The sequence below is a fragment of the Hydractinia symbiolongicarpus genome, chromosome 8, assembly GCF_029227915.1.
Source record: "Hydractinia symbiolongicarpus strain clone_291-10 chromosome 8, HSymV2.1, whole genome shotgun sequence".
NCBI lineage: Eukaryota > Metazoa > Cnidaria > Hydrozoa > Anthoathecata > Hydractiniidae > Hydractinia > Hydractinia symbiolongicarpus.
In genome coordinates, this window is record NC_079882.1 from 4,194,942 (window position 1) to 4,217,898 (window position 22,957).

At 32.0% G+C, this 22,957-nt stretch overlaps 2 protein-coding genes across 2 annotated transcripts; both read right to left on the minus strand.

Annotated features, from left to right (window-relative positions):
- Window positions 1-2,804: 2,804 nt before the first annotated feature.
- LOC130654412 (alpha-mannosidase 2C1-like) lies at window positions 2,805-19,843 on the minus strand. The gene is made up of 33 exons (XM_057456983.1): window positions 19,596-19,843; window positions 17,966-18,097; window positions 17,710-17,812; window positions 17,586-17,612; window positions 17,050-17,120; window positions 15,436-15,613; window positions 15,262-15,359; window positions 14,791-14,894; window positions 14,475-14,581; window positions 14,275-14,385; window positions 12,894-12,986; window positions 12,610-12,726; window positions 12,222-12,259; window positions 12,074-12,131; window positions 11,319-11,410; window positions 11,072-11,125; window positions 10,757-10,880; window positions 10,534-10,615; window positions 10,184-10,281; window positions 10,037-10,067; window positions 9,460-9,518; window positions 9,022-9,243; window positions 8,282-8,382; window positions 7,546-7,650; window positions 7,402-7,468; window positions 6,356-6,442; window positions 6,002-6,145; window positions 5,697-5,806; window positions 5,504-5,583; window positions 4,943-5,023; window positions 3,776-3,837; window positions 3,595-3,698; window positions 2,805-3,376 (listed from the first exon to the last, which is right to left on the minus strand). Exons 1-33 carry the CDS (start codon window positions 19,703-19,705, stop codon window positions 3,256-3,258), a joined length of 3,171 nt encoding a protein of 1,056 aa, XP_057312966.1. The 5' UTR covers window positions 19,706-19,843; the 3' UTR covers window positions 2,805-3,255.
- Window positions 19,834-22,042, minus strand: LOC130654413 (glia maturation factor gamma-like). Its single transcript, XM_057456984.1, has one exon. It carries the CDS (start codon window positions 21,908-21,910, stop codon window positions 21,482-21,484), a length of 429 nt encoding a protein of 142 aa, XP_057312967.1. The 5' UTR covers window positions 21,911-22,042; the 3' UTR covers window positions 19,834-21,481.
- Between the last annotated feature and the right edge of the window lie 915 nt (window positions 22,043-22,957).

Consider the following 22,957-nt stretch of genomic DNA (forward strand, 5'->3'; position numbering starts at 1 on the left):
TTTCGCTTGTTTTTTTTGGTTATTTAATTTCCTCCTAGCTCCTTAAAGTATTAAAAGTTGAGTAGAACTAAAAAAAATTGGGGTCAGATTATATGGAGCTGAGCTGGTCCAGAAAACAGGCTGTCTCGCTTATCGGGATGTCTTTCTTTCTAAATTATATGGCAGAAATACCCACATCTCAGTGTAAAATGACAGATAAAAGCGGAGAAAGTAAAAGCACTTTTCTCAATTAAATTTATTATCAAATTCAGCGGAGAAAGTAAAAGCACTTTTCTCAATTAAATTTATTATCAAATTCATATCATAAAAAATCCAGACTGAAACCTATATTTTCCTTGTTACTCTTTATGTACAGAACACCCTAATTGTATATAAGTTTCTTTTAATGAAACAACAATATACAGCACAGAAAAAAGAAACAGTATAAACGAGAAATGAGAAAAGATCTTTCGTTTGTAGTTACAAATTGTAGTTACAAATCATGTAGTTCTTTCGCCCTTTTTCTAACACATCTAACTGGCCCTCTTTTTCATCGCACCTTCGTTTTGGGCATTCATTTCAACTACCACCATTTTGCATCTCAATACATTTGCAGACTTGAGCGTTTCGAATATCTGTGCATTGAATATATAGATTATTTTCTCTAGAGTAGCACACTCAATTTATAGCATTCTAGCATTCAGCTCATTCTCATGGTCAATTCTTCACTTTTTTCTTTATTCATCTGGATATGCTTTATATCGCTGCCTACAAGTTTTCACTGACTTCAAAAGATCCTGGCTCATACGGAAATTGCAGGATTCGACATTGTTCACTTACATAAAATTTTTGGACAATCGTCTGGCGAAATATCACTGATGTTATTTTTCAAAACAACATTGTTGTCATTGAATCCACGTTCCACACAAGCTTGCCCATGATTTAGCGTGAAAATTATTTTTAAAATGGTGGAAAATGCAGGATAGGTTTTGTGTACTTGAAAACTTTTGAAATAAAATCATCAAGGCGTTTCTCAGCTCTTTTGAACTGAAGAAATTCCTGTTCCTCTTCAATAGCTATTGAGCAACTCATTATTGAAATAGGTCTTCTTCTTTCTATCTACAGGCTTTGCAGTTAGCAGTGATTATTTATGGTGATTCTATAAAACAGAGGTTCCTTAATAAAAAGGTTTCAATTTTGTAAACTCAAGTCAGAGACAGGAGTGGCGGTGATTTAGGGTATGTCAAGCTAGTCGGGTGGACGTACTTCATTTTCGTCAAAAGCCTTGTTGTTGCAATTTCAAAAAATTATTTCGCTTAAGCTCAAAATCTTCCAGGGTGGCTTTCGTAATCATCTGGGTTGAAGTTCTACAGAATTTCTACAATAATACACACAATTATATATTATACAGTTGAGCGCATATTCATCAATGATATGGCGTAATACGTAAGAAGCTGCTTAATATTCCTGCCAGCAACTTTGCATGTTGTTTTATTAGGGGGCACAAAATTCAGCTATTTTTAGCTTAAAGCTTACTTCCAACTTCAAAAAAAGTTCATCTTATTCTGTTTATAATATGTTGAGAATTTAGTAAGTAAGTAATTTAATTAATTCAATAATTTAGGAGTAATTTAACATTTATTAAATAAGATTCAAAATAATAAAGCTAATATAAAGCCACATTTTCTCGAATGACGCCTTTGTGATAATTCATCTTCCGGATGGCAAAAAAAGGCCCCCTGAACATGTTGCCGTAAAATGATAACTCGGAGAAAAAGAGGAAGAGTAAATTATTGCAACTAAGATTAATTTTGTTAATAATTAGAAAATGTGTTTTTGCGCTATGCCTTTTTGCAATAAGAATAATAGAAGTAGCGCTGGAAATCATTCCTTTGCCAGTCTTCCAACAGGTAAGAAACAACGAGCTGCGTGTACTCATTAATTGAGTCAATACGCTTTCAAAGTCGAGTTTTAATCACTACAATGTTTTCGTCAACGCTGGCAAAAAGGCTTTGGCAATTCTAAATCTCTGTCCACTTGTCTTTGCATTAGGCCTTGTCTAAATTCTGGTATAGGTGCTCGCTCTTCTTCTGCGTTGCATCTAAGACTTTTCTATAATATTGTGGTACACTAGGTAGGGATTTACGGGGTAAGATAGGCTACGAAAGAGTAAAATAAAATGTCGCCCTCCATGATAACCCTAAATAGCTGCTTTTTACTATAAAAATATACTTCCCGGCGCCACAATCCGTCTCTGGGGTGGGCATTCATGAAGTCTCTACACAAGTCGGAAAGAGCCAATCTCGTTCTCAGGGCATCGGAATAGCGAAAAAGGCCACGATTTACTACTAAGCTATTGCTTCCACTTCCATTCTCATCCTCATACCTGTGTTTCTTATAAAAATGATGTGCACTACCCTGATAAAGGTGATTTGAAGTGGCAGATGTAGCTTTGGAAGTCTCACCAATTTTCTGAGCAGATTAAATTTTCCCTTTTACGTACGTTTGTAGATTTTTTAACTTGTCTGAATGGTTGTATAATTTAATTCAACATTTAACTTTCACGAGAATAGTGCAAAAAAAGGAAAAAAGTTGCAAGAATAATCAAGGTAGCCCTTACGCAAATCCGAAACGAGCAATTAAATTTCGCCGTGTTTACATAGAATATTAAGGGAGCTTTCACGCATGTACAATAGTATCATTTCGGGCAAAGCCTGCTATCGTGGATATTTGAAGGCGAAATAAAATTTCTTTTCGGTCATTTTGACTAAATGAATACCAAAATGATTTTTATTTCGCCTAAAACCATGCAAAGACTCGGGATCGAAATAGAACTTTCATTTCATCTCCTCAAATAAAAATAAACTTCTGAATTCTCCCATAATTGTAGCTACCATTTTAAATCTGTGGACATATTCGCTAAAACTACAGCAATATAACAGAGAATAAATGAAAAAAAAGTGATAAAATTAGACAACTCACAAAATTATTTTTTCATTTTTTTTACATTGGCTAATTTTCATACGACATCGTGTGAATGTTAAAAAACATGTTTAAAGGTGGATTTCTCGAAACCAGATCTAAGCGCCTGAGCGCAAAATGTGACGGAGATTTTTAGGACATTTTTTTTATCGCTTGTGTGATTTTCATTAAGTTTTGCTTTAATATGCTGCAAGCGATGTACTGTATTTCTAAGTGATCTGATTGGCCATCGCTATTTATTAGTAATCTGATTGGCTACGTATACGGGGTAAAAAATCGTATCGTATATTTTGGCTAGATTGTAAAACACAACGTCAAAATTTCAAAAGGTTTCATGGTGAACGAATATTGATGCTCATTTATGAAACATAAATCGTTGTCTTCTTTATCGGCTTTATCTTCCAAAATATTCACTCTATAAAATAATAAAAAAATAGAAATTTGAAACAAGAATTTGACATCTCGACTTTTATAGGTGAATCCGAATCATGGTTCCAGTTCTGGGAATCGAAACCGCTTACTGACACGGAGTATGAATGTGATGAGCAAAATAGTTCTTTAGTTTGATCTGAACTTTTGTTGAAGAAAGCAAAACTGACATGTTGAATTTTTTAACATTTGAAATATATTTACCTGAAGAATTGTTTAAATAGGAAATGCGACGTCAATGTAGCCTTACTTTGACTCCCAAACGACTCATATAATCGAATAATTACATGGTCCTTATTTTTTTCAGCCTGAAATAAAACACATAAATCTGATATAGAAGAAAAAAAACAAAAAAAAAATTATCTAAAAAATTCTGAGCATTTACCATTTTTACAGCTTCGATTATAACGGCAGGGTTGTCGATTTTAAGAAAGGATGCGGATGGAACTAAATAATATAAAAAAGAAGATTTACGCAGTTAATAAAGTGAAGTTTGTAGGGTGCTATGAACTATTTTAAAACGTACTTTTGTCTACAATGGAGCCAATGAAGACAATAAAAAAATTATTTTTCAGTATACCTTACTGGTAACACATCAAATTCAGTAAAAACGTGACGAAATTTAGTCACTTTTTGTGGACTTAATTTTTGAATTTACTCACTTTTTGTGGACTTAATTTTTGAATTTAGTCACTTTTTGCCGACTAATTTCTAGATCGAAAATGACCACAAAAGGTTAAACTTTCAAGCTATTTTTCTTTCGATGGAAACTTCGTAATAATGACTATAAAATTATAAATCAGGTAAAACATAGATAAGCACCAAGACTAATACAAGGCTATTTTCGTGTTTTCTTTATTATCGTTATGGTTTCATAGACATTGAAAAAATCGGCACGGATAAAAAAAATGGGCAAAAAAATAGTAACTTAGCAAAAATTTGGTCACTTTTTGCCGTCTTTTTTTACCGATAAAGTAGACGGCTAACATATATAAGTTCAAAAATACAAAGTAAATATAAAAAAAAGATTAACCAAAAGAAGCTCACTTTTTCAGCGTACCTCAAATAACTTCAAAACATTGAAATAAAACTTGGTGACCTTAAAATCCTTGATTATCCATTATTCTTCAAAGAAAATTTTTGTATGCTGTACTTAAAAATGCATTCCAGCGTGAGTGTAAAGCAATAGCACCGTTTTTTAAATTTGTGGATGCTCACTGGTTCCATTAGTCTCCCTGACATTTCTTACATTTTAACCCGAAAAACGGAAAACTCGAACATTTGTTAGCCTAAACCAATCTTTAGTGTATTTAACACAGAAAACAGTGATTTAAACGAGTTAAAAATAACCAAAAAAAAAGTGTTTTACTCTGTTGTTATGGTGAACGTGGTGATTCATTACTGAGGTGCGAAATTTACCTTAGTGAGTAAATGAAACGCTAAACCACGATTTTAACCATGGTTAAAAAAAGTCGCCGTACAACGGAGAAAGTAGCCAAAACATGTCGCACAAAGTTCATATTTGTTTCAAACTGTTCTGCACATTACTTACCACTACTACAAGTCGAGACGGGAATAATAGGATTGTTGAAATCATACGCTTTCCGAATAACATTAGCTGCTTGAAATGAACCTAAAATAAATACAGATGAAAATTTTTAAGACATTATTGGTTTTTGGGAAAGAATTTTTTCAAAACTTATTTTCGGCACTGAGAGGCCTATTTAGAAAATTTAGCGAAAAATATTTTCGGCTTGCGATTGGAATGCGTACAACAATTTTTCTCATATTTCAAAAAAAATGAACTATCAAGTTTACATGTCAAGTAAAATGTATTCTTTTAACATTCTTTTATTTTTTCGTTATATTCATCATCTTTAAGAATATTTTGTGATCAATCAAGTTTGACTTACTTTTGCCTAAGATGCACTGACATAAGAATAGGTTACAAAATTGCAAAATAAGTTTCGCAAAATTTTTGCCCGTAAAAATATCCGCAATTTCCGCACCGCAGTTAAAAAACAATCCAGAAGCCATTATTCACCCTTTTTCATTACTGCTAGCAAAATTAAGTAACCACACTGAAATCTCTTGCCAAAAATTTTCTACTAACCAGCATGCGGAAGAACTGCATAAGAAAAGGAGTGTTTGCCCATGTCTGCTTTATCATCTGGTGCTTTTGGTGATCTTAGCCTAAATTATTGCAGTTTAATCCTTTAACATCTTCATGGTAACCGAATCTGTCTTAACAAAAGCAGCAGCATGAAAAGAAAGCAATACATAACGTGTTTTAATGATCAGCTTACAACGACATTTGAAGTGTACTTCCATAAGTTGAAAACCCATATTTGCAATCGTTGAGTACAGCAACACCAAAGTCATACTCTGAAACATCGACCCACTTGTGGCCACATACCTTCCATTAAAAGAAAAACAACTGATTTAAATTTAACAACTATAAACAATTTTAAATCATTTTGTTAACCGAACTGTTCTAAATTGAAAGAAAAAGAAAAACTTGTAAAAAAAACTTAACTTTATAACCTGAATGAAATTTAGCAAAAAACGCAATTTAAAAATAAATTTGAGAAAAAAAAATAGCATGAGTTACCTCTTGTTTAGCCCAATCCCATGACGTGTTGCCGTGCGTCGGTCTACGTAAGTGTCCACATTGTACTTCATATGTCGCGTACTCAGTATGAACGTTGAACGGAAACTCAACTTTCAATAGACGACGATTTTCATACCAATCAACCTGAACAAAATTATTTTCTTACGTTGTTATCAAATAAATGAATTCCTAAGTATGTTTATAATATCCGCCAGAAATTTATCTTAAAAACAGAGTTTTTATAAAAGCATGGCTGCAAAAAAAATGACAAAACAAGTCAACCGATAAGTAGGCAAATTGGTTTCAAATAAGATTGAGAACTCTTACCTCAGCGAAAAAATTTTTTACACGTACCTGTGTATCAAAACGTATGAAGTCTGCGCATGCGTCAAGACTTATAATTTGTGTTAAAGTACTTTTCTCACTGAGCTTTAATGAGACCTACGAACAGAAAATGACGAAAAACAATTCAAGTCTTAAAAAACTTTGGTCTTTGGTTTAACAGAGCAAAAAAATCCTAAGCAGCTCAAAAAAGTTCCTAAGTAAAAAACCACCTTTTTTCTTTATTAATATAAATTTTTTATATAATAATAATTTTATATAACACATTTTGTAACCCATCTAATTTCTTGGGTCGGGCCTGAGGTTGCGAAGGGTCAAGAGACCTACGAGTTGCTTAGACGGTTTCTTAGCACCTATTTCTTTACTAGGATTGTTGACCCTGCCAATGTTTATGGAAGTTCACAAGTTTCTTTTTAAAAATCGTTTCACTAATCGGAATCGGAATTGAACCAACAATTTTCCACGCCATTTTTTTTAAAAAACATGTTTTTTTTCTGTTTTTTTATTTATTTTAGTAACTTATTTTAGTAACTTTTTCATAAAAATGAAAAAATAAAAAGCGAGCATTCCAAAAAGTTAAAAAAAACCTAGTTTAACTTGTAGTTCTTTTTTTAGTTTCAAAACTTCTTAAAGTCACTTCAGAATCTTTGGCATTAACGCTTTCTGAATGTCTCTTTTGGTAGATGACCGACTTCCCCCGCAATTATTTTTTACTTTACTTCATGCAATCATCTACTTGCAATTTTTGTTAAAAATATCGACTTAATTTCGCTAATTTTAAAATAGATCAGAAAACTGTATTGACACTTTTTAATCACTCGGATATAACTCCCTCTAGCTTTTTTAATCCTAAATATAATTATATATTGACGTTTTCCTTCTCATTTAATTCGATGCCGAAATTTAAATAAATCTGAAATTTTTTGCTGACACTTATAGGGATTAATGTACAGGATTGAGTGCGCATGTCCACCGTCCTCACACAAAATCAAAACATTACATTGCATGGAAAGGTCTAAAGACAGACAAAGTTTCAAGAAAAACAAAAAAATACCAACCTCAAAACTGACACGAAGAGGACCTTGGTCTAATATCCTCATGCTCGTACACTTCTGAATGATTTCCCTGAAAAAAAAAGTTTTTAAAAAATTCAAGTTAGAAAATAAAACTTTATGTAAATCATAAAAACTACACTTAAGTACCTGGTTTCTTCATTGTAAGGCATGACATCCCACGCGTCCCAAAACAGGGGGATATCAGTGAACATTGTAAAAGTGTTTCCATAGCAACCAGCCGAGATACACTCCCTGTTAAAAGAAGTCATTCCATACACATTTTTGTTACCATAGGTAGCAATCTCTCATTAAAAAGAAAAGCTTCAGGAAAAATTTCTGTCCTTTTCATGTCAATACACCTTTCCCGAATTAGTTTTCTTTGATGCAAGGCAGCAATTTCTCACTTTTTTAAACAAAATGATTGTGGTTTTTGAAACTTACCTGAAACTTCATAAAATGTGACATTTTCAGCTTCTTACAGCAAAAAAAAAACCTGTTACGACTTGTGAAAGTTTACCTCTGCTTGAAAACGAGGCTTATTGGTTAAAGTCAAAAATTAAGAATACTTTGAGCGTAACAATAACACCACCAAAATATCATTTTCACATTCTTATCGATTTGTATCGATACCCGAAGAAAAAACTTCTTGTATATAGAGATTTCAATTACTGGCAAAACTTTAATATTTTTTATACATCTGTTTTTTTATGTATCAGTTTGGTCTCTTGCAAAACATTAACACTAACTAAGTCACGTAAAGTGTTTCAAAACATGACCTTAGCACGATTATCCCTCTTGTTTTCTCAACAAACGAAACAAAACAGAGGGAGCAATTACAACATTATTTTCATACTAATATTTTAAACAGGGACATAGATCGTACCTTTTATTCTTCTTCAGCAAGCATGACGTCACCTGACCGCACTGATTGAACACTGCTAATAACTGATCGTTTTCCAGCGTGATTGTTTGTAAAGTGGAATCCTGGGATAGAAATAAAATTTCCAGACAGTTAAAACATTTTCCTATGTATCTATGTTTGGAATGAAAGAATCGTTCTCGAGTTGTGTTGTAGGACTCGCTGGTTTTATTGATTGAAGATTGGGAATTTTAATGAAGTTGCGAGTTTAATGCAGTTACATGCTATTCATGGCTAAAAATGATTGAATTGAAGTAGAGCTACTTTATTATGGCACCTCCGTGTATCCATTCACTACAGAGAACGGTTCACCCCGGTCGGACCTTCGATCACGGCGGGCAGTAATTAAATGGTTAATTAAATTAAGCTAGAGTTACGCGGTCCCCAGTTCAGTGAGATGGGGTCGAATCCCACTCACTAATAAACAAAATGTTAGACCGATTATACTCGCCAGTCATGATTAAAGTGAACGATTCTCGGTAGACAAATGGACACACGAATGTGCCATAATATAACATCTACAACTGAAAATCATTTTTAACCGACTCGTAAACACGCGTCATTGTAACGGTGAGAAAAAGCAAGTTTAAAATATAAAACACAATTGTTATTAATTTCCTGACAAATAAGAGTGCGTGAAGAATTTGTTTTTAAATTAAACTCAAATACCAAAATATTCTTCGCCTTTCACAGCAGCAGCGTACCTGGTTTATAGCAACATGATCCGACCTCTCTACATTCTCGTCGAGAGAGCAGAATCCCATGCTCGGAACATTAACCAAAATAGCGGACGATGTTGCATCGTGGAGTGGTTGTTTTTTAATAGAACTTGAAAATTTGTACTTGTTATCTACCACCACTACTTCATGTCGCTTCCATGAGTTTGAATTGAGTAGTACTGTTTTGTCCTTTACTGTTTCATCATTCTAAAGCATAACACAGAAATGGTACTATGGTATAGTTTTCTTTTATTAAAAATATCTTTTTCTAGAAAATTGAGTGATCAAGTTTAAGTAGACTTTAAATTTGACCTGCTTGGGAGAACTCATTTAATAACATAATATTTAAGTCTAGACCTTCGTGTATACTTCCTCCATGTGATTATGCCTGCAGCAAAAAAAAAAAAATAAAAAAGAACTTACTAGATTAAATAAAACTTTGTAGCAATCAATCAAAATGGATGTACAATTTTTAATGACTTCTGGAAAGAAAAAGACATTACAACGCATTAACAATCGCTACAACAGAATCGCCTGACAACTGCTTCGTATTCAAAAGGTTGGAAACTTCTACTTAGATGTGTAGGATGCGCAAGGAACGTTAAAAATGTGTCAGACGCTGTTTCTGCTATGTCCGAATGATGACCGAATGATGAAACAAAACGCGACGGCCTAGGAAATCAAGAAAATGGGCCATGCTGACGTCAGCAAGTATTATGACAGTTTAATGTTTCGAATGTAACCAAATAAGTCCCAAGTCCGTTGTGAACATTGCGTAGGTTAGTCATGCTGAAAGAAAGCCTACAAATTTTTTAAAGTTTGTCACTCACAAGTTAACAATAGCTCACTTTTATGTATTTTGAGCTTGTCGATACTTACAGCAGACTCAGTATTTTTGCATTTTTGGTTATATTAGAAGTCTCAAACGACCAGAACTTATAACAATAATATATATAATCATATAACAATAATATATATAATCAGATATAAGAGATTCTACCTTTATATATGTCTTTTGCATCATCATAAACCTAACAATTGAAAAATCGCATTTAAAAGTAAAAAATAATTATTATAAATTCGAATTCAATGAAAATATCTATCCTAAAGAATGAGTAGACATATTCACATATGAGACAAAACAAACCTGTTTGATGGAGGTTCCTGGTAAGACATCGTGGAATTGATTCAAAAGAACTTTTTTCCACTCATCACTAACACAACTTGTTGATGCAAGTTTTGCACCTAAATAAATTTAAGAAACTTATGTAAAACTTACGCCTTGATCTTTTTTCTTCTTTAAAATACTAATTATGGACATGTATGTACTCAATATTATTACTTTATTTCACTCAAAAATCCAACATAAATTTCTAAGTTGTCAAAATCCCTAATATATGTAAATTTGATACAAACCAAGTTGATAAAAAAACACACCAATTCGGAAGAAGAACACAATAAATTGGTAGAAAACTAAAAATTTAGAAGTACACCTACCTGGAGATTTCAGTAGAGCCCATGTGTTGTAAAGTTCTGTATTGCGTAGAAGGAATTCGCATTGACGATTTCTTTTCTTTATCTACAAAAACCAAATGTGGTTTTGTCACTCTTATCAGAAACGTTTTTAAAGTAGATAAAAGATTTTTATCGGGAGGGTAAAAACGAACGTACAGAAAAATATCAGAGGAAAAGAGACAAACGTAAATCTGAAAAAACCCACCAATGCTTGCGATGTAAATGTACCTTGATGTAACTCCAAGTATAATTCTCCAACCCATGTGTGAAGTAAATGAGCGCTGTGTTCCAGTGTGTTAAAAAACTTTGTTGGATCAGAGTGTTCAATGCTACATAAAACATAAACTCATATTCAAAACTAATGAGAGTAGAACACAAAAATGAAAATATGAAGTTACATTTGCAGTACACAAAACACACAGCATTTAATTTTATAATGATATACCATATCGCATTATCATACAAATACAAAGGTAGTTAGAGATAATAAAGACAAAAGTAAAAACATAAGCTCTCTTACCGAGGTAAACCAGATATATTACCCATTCTGTTAACGTTCTCAATCATATCTTCACTAAACAATAATAGCAGGAAATTTTTTCCAGGAATTATTGCAGGAATGAACTTATGCCAGCCTACATTCAAGTTTATCACAAGTAAGTCAGGATTTTTTTAACTTGCTTTTTATTCGTAAAACGCTGGCAGGCTATTACTAGACTTGTGTAAACACATGCAGTATAATGTTACATACACGTTTAGAAACTTACGTTGGACCACCACCGCCATCTCCGTAACCAAACAACAGCATGCCATCTGAAACCACACCTTTGTCCTTGTTTTGATCACGTGTTTTTAGTACCTACATGGAGAATATATGTGAGGTCAGACTGATGTATTAGTATTAAGTAAATTCCGACCATACACCTTTTGTGTTAGCCTCAGAGATTAACACCTGAGATTCAATTATTTGTATAAATAGTCAGGTATCTTACAATGTGTGAACAAAATTTACTTAGATGTATTTATTATTAGTTCAAATTAAAAGTTAAAATGCTATATAACAACCTTAGGGGGCTACGAAACTATTTAATAAGCTCAATCCCCGCACATTGCGAAGAATGGCTTGTAATAAACGGACCACTTAAAAAGTCAATGTGGACAAAGTTATACACACTTTAGAACCACAGACGTCTAGACAACCTGTTTATGAATAATTAATTTTTAATGATGAATTTGCCACTATTTTATGTTTGGCGGTAAATTAATCTACGGTGGGTAAAATATTAAACATCAGTAATCAAAAGTTTGATATAAGATGTTGTTTTTATTCTCATGGATCATAAACTTTTTACCGCCATTAGCTCGACTTTTGTGTAAGTCACTAAAGTCGAGCACCAAAGTCATTTCGTAGCTCCTTTAACCGAAGATCTCATTTGCATCAAAATTAATTCAACTTTTTTTGTCATGAATTTTAATATATGGGTGTTTCTCATCATGTAACAAGTAGTTTCAACCAACTTACATCTTTGAAAGTTACAGACGATTCATACGTGTCAGCAGGAGGGAAGTGAGTTAAACATCTAAAAACAAATTTAGCTTCTACATGAAGAAAAAAAACAGATTAACCATAATTTAATTATAAAGTGTTACTGTTTAAAATGTTACTGTACTTTGTTCCATCGATACCTTGCCATTGAAATGAATTGTGCTAACAAAAGAGTATAAAACTTCATTTAAACAACCATCTTCAAAAGCACTAAAGTCGAATCTCCACTAGACGATATTCGCGACCATTTTTGTGACTAAAAGTAGAAACCAATTCAACTTTTCGTCATGACCAAAATCGCGACCAATTAAATTCGAGTATTGATGACGATCGTCATAAAAATCGTCCCGTGGAGATTCGCCTTAAGTATTAATTAAAATTAATTACTTTTATAAATGTTTACAACATAGATCATATCTCATCTTATGTATTTCATAGTTTGATATTCACAGACCATATTATAAATTTAACATCAACGGTTTAGTAATATAATTAATTTTAAATGTACACACTGGGAATTTATTCACAAGACTCCAACTGATTTTCTGCGTTAGAAAATATTTGATTCCAGATTGTCGAATAATTTGAGGAAGTTGTGATGAATATCCGAATGTATCTGGAAGCCAAAACTAAAAAAAAGTCAAAGTAACATACATTCTCATAACTTAACCAGGTAAAAGATATTAAGTTTAGTATATTTGACCATTTTCAGTTTTACATTTTGCTGTTACCTGGCTCAATGTCAAAAAAAAGTATGACAAAGACTGCCAACAAAAAATGTTTTCTCTGTACTTACAACATCACAAATGTGACCAAATTCTTTTTTAAAAAAATGCTGTCCATACAAAAATTGTCTCATAAAACTTTCACCACTTGGTATGTTTCCATCCTAAAAAAAATTAACCCAAAGAAGGGTGAAACAATCACACAATGCAGAAGAAACCTCAGCCCAAATATTTTGTCCAACTAAATAACCTAATATCCTAAACCATCGCAAACTGAACATCGCTCTGACCCTTCACCTTCGCCCAGGTCTTTACAAGAGAAACAGCACCCTTATTTGGCTGTAGTTACCATCTTTAAACTTTTGCACTCGTTTTTAGAGCTGAAGTTTTTAACATCTAGCTAGTAGCAAGCTATTTAAAATTGCACTATCTGAGAGTTTTAGGTGTAGCTATATCTAATCCACTTTCCACCATGATAAAAATGACTATGTAAGGTAACTGAGGGTGAACAATAAAAAAGTGGCAACCATTTGTAACTTGATTATGTTTAAAGTAAAATATAAATATTGTAAATTTGTAAAATTGAATAAAATTCAGAACAAATTGATAATAAGAAAACGTACCGGATGGCCACAAGCCTAATTTAAAAGCACGCACGAGAATAAATAGCTAAACTGGTTTAGTGGATTGTATCTTTAATGTTATTTTACATTATTTAAGAATTTCATCTTTAAGAATCGTTGAAAACATTAGTTTCTTACTTGTGTCCTAATTCAACAAGTGAATGCAAAATAATTGTATATACTTAATGCACTAGAGAGTACATAAAATCAACATAAAATCAACATAAAATCAAAGATGTATTTGAAATAATAATTTATGCGTAAATTTTTCTTTCGAATTTTATGTACAATAAATTAATTAATAAATCAATTAAACATAATTAAACAAAATGGGTTTTACCCTACAAGCTAAACAACAAAAAGTGACAAAATAGGCAACCACAATGTTTGTTAGCCAAATGTGCATTTTGCTACCTCATTATGCCAGGTTTATGGGTGGCTGAAAAACTTAAAATAAATTTAAGATATGCATGCAATCAACATACTTGATAAAGGTTTCACCAACATTCAGAAAAACAAAAAAAAGAGAAAAAAGAATAAAAAGAGATAATGAGAAACAGTTGTGTGTATGCATGAACAAAAACAAACAAAAAAATACACAAATTTGGTGAGAAAAGCACGCTGTAGACATTTATTGTAATCCATTGTGACACACGATGTTTGTGAATTAGCTGGCTATTGTAACATGCCATACTATAAATTAATTGTAAATATCAGAGAATAGACTAGTAATGATCAACTAATTTTCACTTAAAAAATGTTCTAAAGCTAGCTGCTCGTCAATCATTTCGGCAAGTCTAAAATGTGATAATTCACAAATTTTTCTCACCATTTCAACCCAGGTACCACCAGTTGGTAAAAACTGATTCTTTAATGCACATTTCTTTATTTTCTGGTACAAAGACGGATATTTCGTTTTTACCCATTGAAATTGAACTGCCTGAAAATGACAATTTAAATTAGAAAGGCTGTAGGAAGTCTAATTTCCTTAGTTTGTTGACAATACTGATAAAAAAACCCATATGTTACCTGAGAACAAGCAAACTTAAATTCTGGATATCTATCCATTAAACCAATCACTGATGACCAACTTCGTGCACATTTTCTTTCTGTTTCAGCATATGGCCATAACCAAGCTAAAACATTATCGAACACCTATAGAATTGTTAAACACTTAGTACAAGTAAACCATATAACACACCTAAGTAAGTTTTAAATGAAAACTGAGGCAACAGCCTTCCCCTATGGTAAACCGACACAGCATTGTAAAATATAAATTGTTGTATTCACCTAGCCAGACTTAAACATTAAAAATGGTACTACTGCAGTAACTCTAATCAAATACCTGTATCTATATGACAGTGACCAATTGCATGTACATTACAGGCATTTGGTCCAGCAGGGTTACTACCATTGTCTTTAAAAAATTTGTCCAATAATTCTTTCGCTCTATAATAAAAAATAACTAATTTAAAAAATTAGTAGTGTAACTTTAGCTACTTTCACTTGTAACTTTAGATACTTTCACTTTGGTTATACTGATTAAAAATACATCAACAACAAGAACAACAAAAATAGAACGGATAATAAAAAATACAACCTAATAGAAAAAAAGTTAAAAATACAATGTAATGTAAAAAAGTTAGAAATTTAGCAATATGCCATTAATGTCAAGAAGAGGGGCCTTAAATGCGAAGTAATTCTGGTGACAAAAATTACAAAATAAAATAACTAACAAACAAAAAAACTAACAAACAAAAACAACTAACAAACAAACAAATTATGGTGGTACACCACATGCAACAATTAACATCACCTTAATATAGAATCCTCCTTTATTGGTTGAAAACAATTTACTACATCACAACCAATTTGCAATGCATGCCATCCAACATCCGAATCTTCATCTAGATTCTAAGAAAAAAATACCTAGAAAAATGTTTTGTCTTTTTCGCAAGATGTTACAAAATCTTGTTGTAAATTGGTTAACCTGGGCCATATCAATGATTATCTTTAAGTCATTTATTATTGAATAAATATTACGATCGATAGCTGCGATCTCAACCATGCCTAAACAAAACGATCTGTTAGGATCAGGTGTATTTATCATTCCATCTTTGCCAGCACCAAACATTCCATTTGCTGCCATCTCGATGTAAACAGTAAATCTAAATTTGAGGAACTGAAATTATAATTCCGTTGAAATTTATTAGCATTATGCAAGATTATAATTTTAGGTAGTGCATTCACACTTTATCAATGCATAGATTTTATAAATATAAATTGATTAACATAATTTTTTTTGCTAAAACGACACTTGTTTGCTTGTTCCAGACTTAATTTTTTTTAATGACCCAATCTGATCTGCAACTTGGTTTGCAATAAAATTTCCTGGGTAAGCTGAGTAAACATATAGGGTATAGACCCTATATGTTTACTCATAAGATTGGATTGAAACTGACATTTAAAACTGTTTTTTCCCTAGTTAAACATTATATAGTAAGTTTATGCCTGCCACAAGCCTTCCTAATCGATTTTTAAAATGTCTGGTAATTTTTTTAACTGATATTTTTTCTTCCGTGTGTAACAAAATTATTGTAAATAAACCAATAATCTGAAGATAACAGGAATGTTAAAGATCTTGTTAAGGCTGAGATTACACTTAAATATTTTTATTTAAAATATCCTGAACCTAGCATTTCAAGAATGTTTTGAAATTGTTTTGGAGTTGTAGATGGTTGGTGTTCTCCATCCTAAAATTGGAAAATTGGTGGCTCAGAATTCTAGAACTACAAAGGTTTTTTCAGTATTGTTTTTCTGGCCTCTGTCGATTTTGATGGTGGACGTAGGTTGCCAAGGAAGAATCTCTGATGGGGGCGTTTATTGTAATTCAATTATAATTCATCAAATAACAAACAATGGACCTGGTTTACCCCCCCCCCCCCCCCTGACACTTTCCTTATCTACATTTCTTTCCTGGACTGTTGGTTGTTTAGTCTTTGTGTATTAAACCGAGCCATAGCATTGAAATCAATGTAGCAATCATCCATCCCTATATGTACATGTTCTGTTCATCTCAAAAAAAAGCACAGAAATCTCTCATAATGTCAGAAAAATGTGCACCTGTTGTCGGTACCTTTGAACTTTTTTTAAAATATAGAAAATTCTACAAATCAATTTGCAGAATTTTTTTGTTCTGAAGTACCTATGAAAGATTCACACCATGTTTCAGAGCGATTCAAAATATTTTTTAAAAGCTTTAAAATGTTTTAAAATCTTTCCGTGTATCTCAGCCTTCAAAAAAAGTTGTTTGGTTATTTAAAACTATATACAAAATATCATACTTTACAGAAAGGTTATGCTAGTTTTAATTAATTTGTTATAATACTATTTCATATATTTGGAGTGGAGTTTTTTGCAAGATAATTTTAAACTGCTTCATGAGAATACTGTGATACATTTAGCCTTACTCCTAATAACTATAAAATAACTAATAATTATTAATTATATAATTTTTTTAAAATCCTACAAGACTGGATAATTAAGTTTATATCCTCTATATAAGATATATAACAATTAGTTTTAGGGGATCTTTGCAACCAACCTTTCTGTTCCAGTGCATAATTTTGTTAGTATATAATCTGTTCTTGTTTGTCCATCACCTCCAGTTAAGCCCTAAAGTAAGTAAGGCTATCAAACAATTTATTCAGCAATCATAGTACCATTCTATTGCTCAGGGGTGTTGTGACTAAGGGCAGACAAATATTATAGAAAAGATATTTGATTGCAAAAATTTTTGATGACATCAGCAATTACCTGTCTATATACTAAAAAGATATTTTCTGAAATTTCTTAAGTCATTGCCTCTTGTGTAGACGTGATCAAAATAATGTCTATAGGATCATGTGTTTTCAACCAATTGTTATGGAGAGATTAGGGTTTAAAAGGGTCATTGATGATGCTATTAATCCGCCCAGTCCAAAACAGGTACGTCAGCCCAACTTTAGTAAATTGGTTTCATTTTAGTCTGGTTTAACCGAAAACTCACCTTAACTACGTAGCCAGGTCTCAAAAACAACTTTGAAGCCTACTTTTGATAACATATACAAAATTAACTGGTACAAACATATAAATATTTACCTGTTTTGGGTCATTATCTATCCATATCTAAAAATATAATAAATTTGTTATTTTTGAAAAATACTTGACGCTAATCTTTCTTGGTAATTGCAAATTTTTTATATCAAGTAAAAATAAAAGTTACCATAGCCTCTGAGTTAGAGTTCCATCGCAAGTGCACTTCTTTACCCTTCCACTCAGATTCTACACTCAAATCAACATCAATTTTAAACCAATGCGTAGACCAACTAGTGTGAAAATTGTAAATAATTCACTCTACAAACTGTAGTTAAGTCGTATCTCATAATGCAATTTAAAAAATTAAGTGGACAACTTCCAGTACGTTATTCTAAATTCTAGTACTAATAGGAAACCACAAAAACAATGTTAAAACTACATACGTTGGTCCAAAACTTTGGCCTAGAGATGTTTCTGTGAATTGGTCCAATGATTTTTGAACTTCTTCAAATGAAATTCTACCAGGAGCATGGTAATGTAGTATGGATTTAACGCTTTGCTTGTGTGAATATAACCTGATAGTAATACAATGTGAGGGTTTACTTCTTTTATCAATCAAAACATTCAAATTGTTAATTTAAAGAATTCTCTTAAGAATTTTCAGTTCACTTGTTCATTTGAAGTCACTGAGGTGATCACATCTTTTTCAATGCTTTAAATATTCTAATCAAGTTTATTTTTCAAAACTCTCACATTTGGCAAGCTGGTACATTACATAGTTTATAAATATTTGTTATATTTCACTTAGTCATATTTTTTAATTTTCACTGCATATACATTATTTTTATATATTGTAGTTTGAACACATCAAGCATCAAGAGTGCGAGCAAAACTTGTCTTTTTTTGGTTAACCCTACAGTCTAATAAGAAGGCATAGATGGACACAAATTATATTGATATGAGCAAGGGTGTTAATAAAATAAAATAGATGGCAAAAAATTCTCAAAAGTTGCTGTTATCTACCCCACTGAAATTAGATTACCAAGAGTGTATAATAAAAAAACATAATACAACACACGTTTTTCACAAGTAACTTCATTTTTCATTATAACCTTGCTAAGGTTAATTTTTTATTTTGGCCTATAGTTTAATGATTGCATTGAAATATTTAACAAAAGCAAGTTTCAATTAATTATTTTTTCCATGGCTTACAGCCCTGTGAATTCATGTCGGCATTCAACATTGACGACATGAAAGCCGAGCTACATTGATTCATGGACAGCTTTTTATGCTGCCCATGTTTGCCAAGGTTGGCATGTCAAGAAAAACTTCTTTATAACATTGACAGAACCCGCATTGTTTTAAAGAATGTAGGAAAAAATTAACGTTAGGTTTTTAATAAATCGTTTGTTGTAGAGAAAGAAAATCCACTTCACTCCATTTTAATCTTCATAGAATCCACATTTTAAGTTATATATAACAAAGTCAAAGTTGTCAATAAAAAGAAAAAATAATTAGTTAAGGTAAATTTTGTAATTTAAATCCCCAGAGTACAGGAGAATATAACTTGCCAAAATGTGAAGTGCCCCTAAATCGGTTTGGCGACCTCATTTTTGTTATAAGTCTGCAAATTTTTGCTGGCCTTTGACTTTGTCGCTTTAAGGGAAACAAAGTCAAAGTTGTCAATAAAAAAAAAGAATAACAGGTCTGCAAAAGATATCAGTTAAGGTAAATTTTGTAATTTAAATTCCCAGAGTAAAGGAGAATGCAACTTGCCGACCTGTTAAGTGCCTCTAAATCGGTTTGGTTGCTCAATGTAAGCACTATTGTGCTGACTTAAAGCACTTTGGATTCACAGGCCTGGACTTTAGATATTCTGAGATTTCTAAAATAGACAAAATACCAGGATTTTCCAAGAATTTACTATACAAATTTGTTGTTTAGAACTTCCAGTAATTTCCAGACCATGGTTACTTTGTTTGTTCATTGATTTTTTAAATAAAAATTTGATTGAATTTAAATTTTGATATTTAAGACAGAAAATTTGAAAAGCAAGAAATATAAAAAACTTACTTGCTATAAAGATTGACATCTGCAAAGTATAGTGGTGAAATGAACTTCTCTATACGTTCTGATAGTATTCTTTTGTTTTTTATTCTAGGTCTTCTTGGTATCTCATTCATCTTACAGTGTATTAATATCCAATTTGTGATATTGAATTACTAAATTACATGTGTTTAATATATAGAGAATATGAAATGTTTTATAAAGAATGTAAGTTCAAATGAAAGCACAAAATTAAGAAAAAAAATTCTGTCCATGTAAAGATTTATTTTCAAAATCTATATGTATACAAAATTTTATCCATATTCAATAATAAAAGATAATTTCAAATGAAAAACCTATATACTACACTAAAAAACTGTTATATAAACATATTCTCATGACCACATCAGTACTTTATTGCAGGAATTTTCTATCAATAGTTGCTGTAATAATTCCTTGTCATATAGTTAAAATTATTGTGATGTTATATTTATAACCATCCGAATACATTAATCAATAAGTGATTGTTTTAGAAAAATATGTCACAAATCTAACTAGCCAACCACACAAACACTTTTCAACTATAAAATAAGATAATTATAAGTACTTTTTATCTAAAATTGATGGGGTTTCAAAACATAACCTCTTAAAATATTGCCTGTACTGAATTCTCACAAAATTTAGGAGGAAGAAAAATACCGCAAGAAATTATTATCAGTTTGAAAAATTTAATCAGATAATCTTCACTATATCAATAATCACTGGAAGGGAAAAAACTTGAGACCTAGTTTATTTATACATATCTGTGTGTTCAAACATATTAGATTTATTGAAAAAACATCGAAGCTGATCCAACTAAAAATTTTACATATATTTTACTTAGTTTGGTGTTTATGGCTTTATTTATTTTTTCAAAAAAACCCTAGACAAGAGGTGGATGTTTAGTAAACAAGTACCAAAGCCTCAAAGTAGCACTACTTACATTTTACCTGTGTTTTATATATCATATAGTAGCATATACTATATATGCTCAAATATATTTTTGGTTGCAACAACTGCGATATTTAACAGCATGTTTAAAAAAATGACTGCATGTAATTTTTTTGGATTTCAATGCCCCACCAAAAATATGATGAATAATGATAATGAATTACTAGCAATAAAACAATACACAACTATTCTATATAAATGAGGTTTTAAATTTTATTATGATTCTCCAAATAGCAACCACATGAGGCATAAGGTAGCAATTTTACATACATACAAAAATATATGCAACAGAACACTGTGTCAAAGAAAGAAACCTCAACACAAAAAATTGTGGAACTTACTCATAAAAAGGCAACAGAATGATAAAGAAAAAGTGTTTGACTTTGACATATATCTTGAATTCAGAAAAGAGCTATATAAATGAATTCCAGTGTGCCATTATTTTTTTACTTTGCAGCAGTAAGCTCTTTGGGTCAGGCATTTGTGTGAGAGGGAAAAAGATGGTAGGGTTTGGTAAAGGAAGGTCTTTACCTGTGAAATTCTTTTGATGGAAACATGCTTTAAGGTTTCAAACTATTATCGAGTGTAAATTGATGCCTTCTAATTTATCTGAATTCATTCAGAGCCCTGACAATATCTTCAGGTGACGAAATAGACTGAAAATAACTTTGCTTCACCTAGCTCCCCATCTTTTTTCTGACACACAGATAGGAGAGTCGAAAAAGCTTACCCGTTACCACTGAAATGTAAACACAGAAATTGCTGGATATATTACGTCAAGAAACTAATTTTTCCTATAAAGTCCTGTTTTCCAGTCATTCCAGATGCATGCACATAAACTGAACATAGTAAACAAACAAACTCTCCTTTTAGCTACATTGTATTTATCTTTAAAAGCTAGCTATAAAACTTTAACTACATATTCACTTAAAAAATTTCAGTTCTGATATCAGCCATTCTTCTGTGAACTCTTCCACTGATCTTAGTTTAAACACTTTTGAAAAACCTCCTTTATTTACAAGTTCGTTCTGTGAACCAGCATACATCATGTGAAGCTCGGGTTTTACACCAGATGGACTGATAAAAATAAAGCATAAGGGATACGTCACTCTACCATCTTCACGTTTAAATACATAGCTGTATGCTACATATCTAGGAAGATGCTCGGGCAGTTCAGCAGCTACTTCTTCTACTGATGTTTCGTTGTATTCTTCGTCTGCAACAATTAGCTGTTTGTCTGCGACGATTTTCATAACTATTGCTGCATCGTTTTTTTCCTTTCGAAATCGAAATTTTGACAACTTATTCATTAAATCAGGATCAATTTCACAAATAGCTAGATTCGAAGCCATATTAGAATATAAAGGTTATATAAATTTGATAAAATTATATCACTAGCTAGAAGACTAGAAGACTGATGACTGAGCTGAGCCTTCTTATCCGACCCGTGTTATCCGGTTGCCCCAAATTGACCAAGGTTTTGAATAATCGAGAATAGTAAAAAAAGGTCAGCCTCTACCACCCCGGGTCGAATCAAGCACTTCTTTCGTATTGCTTGTATGGGGTCAATCACTTCATTCGGCACGCACTGGAAAGTGGATCCGACACACGACGTACAACATGAAGTAATACTGGTTTACATCTGTACTGACATAAAAAGTCCGACACTTGTCGACTGAATTACACCAATTGAGCCCGATACATGAATCCTCATTATCCGACATCCTAACAACAGAAGAATATTTTAGGTGTAGTGGCTACAACGCTACTTATTATGGCAAAACCAACCGCCATTTTAAAGTTCGTATGTCCGAGCATTTGGATATTTCTGCTCTTACCGGAAAGCGCATTAAATTGGTCCCAGACCACTGCTGTTTTTGTTCTTTCAGAACTTTTCCATCGTAACACTGAGTCGAATGACTTTAAACTCACTCTGATGGGAGAGCCTTCTTATAGAGCGTGACCGACCTATTCTCAATAACACAATTAAATCGATGCCTTTGGAATTGTTTTGATAATTCTTATTGTTTCACTTTTATTTTTTGCATTATAAAAAACTTATTTGTAAATCAGTGTGATCATGCCAACCTGAGAGTTGGCGATAGCTCACTTGCAAAAAAATAAAATGGATATTTGAATTGTTATTTTATTTCAAATCAATATTTAACTGAACTGCTCCTTCACAAGAATATTTCCCTGTAGATAGGCCATGATCAACATATGGCATAATATGTCGCATAACTGTAATAATACTCTTTATTAACATAACAGATTCTTATTTCCCCTGTAGATAGGCGTAACGAACGTAATATGGCATATTATGTCGCACAACTGTGATAAAATCACTATCTAAGTAATTTCTCTGTACGTTGACCTTATATTTATTGCTAAGAGATGCG